General features: G+C 52.1%; 1 protein-coding gene and 1 pseudogene across 1 annotated transcript in view; one reads left to right on the top strand and one right to left on the bottom strand.

Annotated features, from left to right (window-relative positions):
• The window catches only part of CLTCL1 (clathrin heavy chain like 1), a 104,299-nt gene that overhangs the window by 30,928 nt on the left and 66,801 nt on the right, over window positions 1–6,570 (bottom strand). Inside the window, exon 19 of the mRNA XM_006150425.1 lies at window positions 1,242–1,425. Coding sequence (XP_006150487.1) covers window positions 1,242–1,425 — 184 coding nt within the window. The remainder of the gene's footprint in view (window positions 1–1,241; window positions 1,426–6,570) is intronic.
• On the top strand, window positions 2,621–3,676 carry LOC114008096 (60S ribosomal protein L7-like; annotated as a pseudogene).

Genomic DNA, 6,570 nt, shown 5'->3' with positions numbered 1-6,570 from the left:
GGGGGGGTTGTGGGGAGACAGAGGGCAGCCTCTGGGGCCTTGGGAATAAAATGAAGACTTTTTGTAAGGATGTTTCCAAGGCAACCAGAGTAAAAAAATATTTTCTGATGCGTTATCCTTCAGTGTGTAACTTTCCAGAATATTCATTACATGAGATTGAAGTGAGCACAGAAAGAATTGAATCCAGGACTGACAGCGATACGGTGGCCGGACCCACATGCAAAGGTCCTGGGCTTGTGTCCAAGGTCTCCCCGTGCATGCTGGGAATGCATGTGTATGCTGTGAGTCAAGCTGGATAAGGCCAGGGGTGGATCATGTAGTCGACTGTGGTTCAAGTCCCGGACCCGGTGGCTTAAACTCACGCCTGGCGCGTGTGCGTGCGTGCCCAAGATCCTGAGAGGAGAATGGAGGAGAAGGGATTGCGGCGTGGCCATCCCCCCTGGGGGGTGATTTCTTGCTTTCTGTCTCTCTGTCTCTGTCATTCTGGTGAGCGCACGCGCCCTATAGCAAAAACCTCTCCCCTGCACCCGCCTCCCCAAATAAATAAATAAAAAGGGCACGTGCGCTGAGAGGGGTTCAGGAAGGCTGTGGGCAGGATGCGAGCCCAGGCAGCCCGAAGTGCTGGGCTGCAGGAAGAGCCATGCCGTGTGGCAGTGGGGTGAGGGTGGCAGCTGCACGTCACACGATGGGGTGGCCTGCCTCCGAGGGAGACCGTTGCCCCTGTCTGAGCACAGAAGGAGGGCTTCTAGGCCGGAGGGTTCACAGGTGGGTACAGCGAAATGGCCAAGGAAGAGGGTGGGGAGGAAGAATATTGGTGGGGCACCACGCGGTGTCCCCTGGTTTACCGCTGACTTGAACACGGGTTCACGGACTGAGAAGAAAGGGATGCGGTTTAGGAGAAAAGCGTTCTTGGGGAGACGGGAGGGCAGGCACGGGGGACAGGAGGCGTTGCCCTGGGAGTTCTATCTCGAACCCTGGACAGCTCCTGCTGACGAGGCGGGGCCTGTGGGACGGGCCAGGGGACCTGCGGTGGCTGATGGGATGGGCTGGGGTGACTAATGTGAGGGGGGAAAGGAGTGAGCACCCCCGAAAAGCCGACACCTAAGTCACCAGGGTGAACCGCAGAGCCGCGCGGCAGGTACCCAGGGCTGGACGGTCAAGGCCAGGCGCCATGGGACAGCTGCCCCCGGGGACAACGCTACGGTGGGTGCTGGAGTCCGACGCGACTGCCCGGCACCCACCTGGATGGCGGAGGCGTTGGCGTCAAACTTGCGGAAGACGGCGAAGGCCTCCTCGTACAGCGCGCTGCTCACGGCGATGCCCGCGATGTCCAGGGCGTCGTAGTTGTCCAGGCGGCTGACGTAGTCCATGACCCGCGTGTGGTCGGCCTTGATGGCCGTCAGGATCAGCAGGTTCTGGAGATTCCTGCGGAGAGGTGGAGCTCAGTGCCGTGCCCGTCGGCCGTCGGGGGGCCCAGGCCGCCAAGTGTGAAGATGTGGCACGCACACAGGACCCGTAGGTCCGTACAATGACAGATTTTTTCTTTCTTTTTTTTGACAGGTGCGCTCAGCAGAAAGACAGAGAGAGACAGAGAGAGACAGAAAGCAGGAAATCACCCCCTCAAGGGGGATGGCCAAACCGCAATCCCTTCTCCTCCATTCTCCTCTTGGGATCTTGGGCACGCACGCACATGCACCCGGCGTGAGTTTAAGCCACCAGGTCTGGGACTCAAACTGTGATCGACTACATGGGAGTCCAGCGACATAGCTATTATGCCAACTGCTGGTCCCTGTTTTCTTTTCTTTCTCTTTTTTTTTTTTTTAAGAGAGGCTTTTGCTGGGACCAGCAGTTAGCGTAATGGCTATGTCGCTGGACTCCCATGTAGTTGAAAGTGGTTCGAGTCCCGGACCCGGTGGCTTAAACTCACGCTGGGCACGTCTGCGTGCGTGCCCAAGATCCTGAGAGGAGAATGGAGGAGAAGGGATTGCGCTGTGGGCATCCCTCTTGGGGGTGATTTCTCACTTTCTGTCTCTCTCTGTCATTCTGGTGAGCACACGCGCCCTATAGCAAACCCACCCCCCCAAAAAAGATTTTTGCTATAGGGCACAGCTGCTCAGCAGAGACAGAAAATAAGAAATCATCCCCCAGGGGGTTGGCCACACCTCAATCCCTTCTCCATTCTCCTCCCAGACCTTAGGCACATGTATACACACACACCAGGTATGAGTTTCAAGCTGTGGTTGGCCGTGTGGGAGTTTGGCGATGTAACTGTTCCGTCATCTGCTGGGCTCTATGACAGGCCATTTGTGAAGAACGTAGGGTCTAAACGAAACGACACGCAAAGTCCTGGGAAAGCAGCCCTGGAAACGAATCAGACTGAACGCCATTCGGGTCACTGGGCCTTCCGGAGCCCGGCCTCCAGCTCAGAGGTACCTGGTTTCTTAAGGGTGTGTCTACTCAGTACCTTGTGCTTGGTTCTAGTTTATCATGATCCTGTCTCCCTCGGCCATGTAAGTGGCTGAGCTCAACTCTTCTGTAAGTTTTTGCTTGCTGGAGAGAGACAGAGAGAGTAGGGAGGTGAGAAACCACTTCCCATGGCTCCTCTTTTCCGAATGGAACCATGGAGGGCAGTTGAGAGAAGAAAAAGAAGGTTCCAGAAGAGGTAGAAACCAAGAAAAAGGCTCTCGCTGGGTGGAAGCCACCAAGAAAAAGCTTCCTGCTATGAAAAAGCAAAGGAATTTTGCCGACCTGAAGATCAAGCGCCTGAGAAAGAAGTTTGCTCAAAAGATGCTTTGAGGGACCAGCAGTTGGTGTTATGGTCATGTCTCTGGACTCCCATGTAGTCGACCGCGGTTCGAGTCCCGGACCTGGTGGCTTAAACTCATGCCGGGCGTGTGTGCGTGCGTGCCCAAGATCCCGAGAGGAGAATGGAGGAGAAGGGATTGCGGTGTGGCCATCCCCGCTGGGGGATGATTTCTCGCTTTCTGTCTCTCTGTCTCTGTCTGTCTTTCTGGTGAGCACACACACCCTATAGCAAAAAAGAAAAAAGACGCTTTGAAAGGCAAGAAGGAATCTGATCTATGAAAGAGCTGAGCACTGTCATAAGGAATATAGACAGATGTCCAGAACTGAGATTCACATGGCCAGGATGGCAAGAAAAGCTGGCAACTTCTATGCACCTGCAGAACCCAAACTGACGTTTGTCATCAGGATCAGAGGGATCAGTGGAGTGAGCCCAAAGGTTCGAAAGGTGTTGCAGCTTCTTCGTCTTTGCCAGATCTTCAGTGGCACCTTTGTTAAGCTCAACAAGGCCTCAATGAACATGCTGAGAATTGTGGAACCATATATTGCATGGGCATACCCGGACCTGAAGTCAGTAAATGAACTGATCTACAAACGTGGTTATGGCAAAATCAGTAAGAAGTGAATTGCTTTGACAGATAACTCTTTGATTGCGTGATCTCTTGGTAAATTCGGCATCATCTGCATGGAGGATCCGATTCATGACATCTATACTGTTGGAAAACGCTTCAAAGAAGCAAATAACTTCCTGTGGCCCTTCTGATGATCTTTTCCACGAGGTGAAGTGAAGAAAAAGACCACCCATTTTGTAGAAGGTGGAGATGCTGGCCACAGGGAAGACCAGATCGACAGACTTATTAGAAGGATGAACTAAGGTATCTGCCATGATTAGTTTTGTAATCTGGTCAGTAAATAAACAGTGGCTGTTTTCAGACTGCAAAAACAAAAAAAACAACAACCAAAAAAAAAAACAAAACCCACTTCCCATGGGGGAGATGGCCACGCCACAGTCCCTTCTCCTCCATCCTCCTCTCGGGATTTTGGGCACGCATGCACGTGTGCCCAGCGTGTCTCTGAAGCTGCCGGGTCTGGGACTGGAACAGGGAAATCGGCTGTGTGGGATCCAGGGCCTTAACCTCCACGCCACCTGCTGACCACACTGTGCACATGTTTATACTTTTCTAGAATTATACTATATAGATGCATTCTTGCAAGACTCTTTTTCCATTTTATTAAGAAATGTGAAAAAAAAAATCTGTGTAATGATTCACTTCGTAAGAATATAACAAAGGATTACACGATTATTATCGACTCAGCTAAAGCACCTGACAGAACCCAACACTTGTTAATGGGCAAAACTCTGAACTAGAAATAGAAGGGAACTTCTCAGTCTGACAGAGGACATTTGTAAGAAGCCCATGGGGGACCAGCAGTTAGCGTAATGGCTATGTCGCTGGACTCCCATGTAGTCGATTGTGGTTCCAGTCCCGGGCCCGGTGGCTTAAACTCATGCCGGGCGCGTGTGCGTGCGTGCCCAAGAAGATCCAGAGAGGAGAATGGAGGCTGCGGTGTGGCCATCCCCTCCTCTGGGGGGGTGATTTCTTGCTTTCTGTCTCTCTGTCTCTCTCTGTCTTTCTGACAAGCGCACGTGCCCTACAGCAAAGACCTCTCAAAAAGAAAGAAAGAAAGAAAGAAAGAAAGAAAGAAAGAAAGAAAGAAATTTACATACTGTGTCATCCCATTTACATGACTTTTTTTTTTTTTTAATAAGATTTTTCTCTTAGGAATGTGTGCTCCCTGGAAAGACAGAGAGACAGAGAAATAGAGAGAAAGTGAAAAATCACCTCCTGGGGGGCGTGGCAACACCACAGTTCCTTCTCAATTCTCCTTCCGGAATTTTGGGCAAACACGTGCTACCATGTCTGGGGCGTGAACTGCAGTCGGCCACATGGGAGTCCTGCGTCTTAATCACCATGCCACCTGCTGGCTCCCATGACATCCTTGAAAAGGCAAAACTAGACAGCCGAGGGTGCCGGGGTGAGGGGTGTGGATTGGGAGTCGAAGCTCCTATGCGGGTAGCTGGCACAAAGGGAGTCTGTGGGGTGATGGAGCTGTTCCGCACCCTGACGGAGGTGGGGCTATGAGTCTAGCCAGGTGCTAAGGTGTCTGCTGCCGAGGGGGCCGGCAGGTGGCGTGGGGGTGGAGGCACTGAACTCTCACACAGCCGACTCTGGTCCGGGTCCCAGGACGGCTTGAAACTCACACCAGGCGCGTGTGCGTGCGTGCCCAAAATCCCAAGAGGGGAATGGAGAGGGGATTGTGGCGTGGCCATCCTCCCGGGGAGTGGGGTGTGATTTCTCACCTTCCCTCTCTCCGTCTCCAGCGAGTGCACACATCCTACGGTGAAAACCTTATGAAAAAAACCCTGGTACTGAGCTGGGAATGCCTGCCTGCCTAAAACCCCCCACCTGCCCTCCGTCTCTCTCCGGAGAGCGCCGAGTGCCCTAAGCAAGCAAGAGATTTCACCGTCATTAAAAAACGGAAGAAAGAAAAAAGAAAAGACAAACTCAGGTCCAGTCCTAAATCTCGTCTATGCAATTATACAGAACTCCTCCTCCTTCCACTGTGTAACTGTCTCACAACCGAGAGAGAGAGAGATAACAGAGAGAGATGATAGAGAGAAATGATAGATGAGAGAGATAGAGATGACAGAACGAGATGACAGAGAGAGATGATAGAGACAGAGAGAGATGACAGAGAGACAGAGAGAGATGATAGAGACAAAGATGACAGACAGAGAGAGATGATAGAGATAGAGAGAGATGATAGAGAGACAGAGAGAGATGATAGAGAGAGATGATAGAAGCAGAGATGGCAGAGAAACAGAGAGATGATAGAGATAGAGAGAGATGATAGAGAGATGATAGAGATGATAGAGATGACAGAGAGAGATGACAGATGATAGAGACAGAGAGATGATAGAAAGAGATAGAGAGAGATGAAAGAGAGAGACAGAGAGAGATGATAGAGAGATGAACAGGATGATAGAGATGACAGAGAAAGAGATGATAGATATAATAGAGACAGAGAGATGATAGAGAGAGACAGAGAAAGAGATGATAGAGAGAGAGAGACAGTGAGAGAGATGACAGAGAGAGAGATGATAGCTTTCTGGATGGCGCTGGGACTCTGCTGGCCGACTGCGCTGCACCGGGTACTCCTGCGCGCCTCCCGACGCGGCAGCCAGTTCCTCTCGAGGACGTGCTGTGTGCGCGCGCGCGGCTGCCAGCTCTAACCTGCTTTCCAAGCATAACGAGCGTTCCCTGCAGGGGCGGGAAGGGGGCCCAGCTGCTTGACACCCCATCAGCACTGATGAGGAGCGCTGGGTTCCCGCTGGTCTGCAGAGGAGGGAGGCACTTAGTGGCCTCACGCAGCGCCCCTTAAGGGCTGATGAGGCTGAACGCCTACCTTTGGTTCCAGCCCCCTGCTTGATTTTTTGTTTTTGTTTTCTTTCTTTCTTTCTTTCTTTCTCGCTTGCTTCCTTGCTTGCTTGCTTTTAGAGGTTTTTGCTATAGGGCACGTATGCGCGCCATAAAGACAGAGAGAGAAGGAACCAGCAGTTAGCATAATGGCTATGTCACTGGACTCCCACATAGTCAACCGCAGTTCGTGTCCCGGACTCGGTGGCTTAAACTCATGCCGGGCGCGTGTGCGTGCGTGCCCAAGATCCCGAGAGGAGAATGGAGGAGAAGGGATTGCGGCGTGACC

Source organism: Tupaia chinensis, unplaced genomic scaffold (genome assembly GCF_000334495.1).
Source record: "Tupaia chinensis unplaced genomic scaffold, TupChi_1.0 Scaffold000287_1, whole genome shotgun sequence".
NCBI lineage: Eukaryota > Metazoa > Chordata > Mammalia > Scandentia > Tupaiidae > Tupaia > Tupaia belangeri.
The sequence above is the reverse complement of the archived record's forward strand: the minus strand, read 5'-3'. Positions and strand labels throughout refer to the sequence as shown.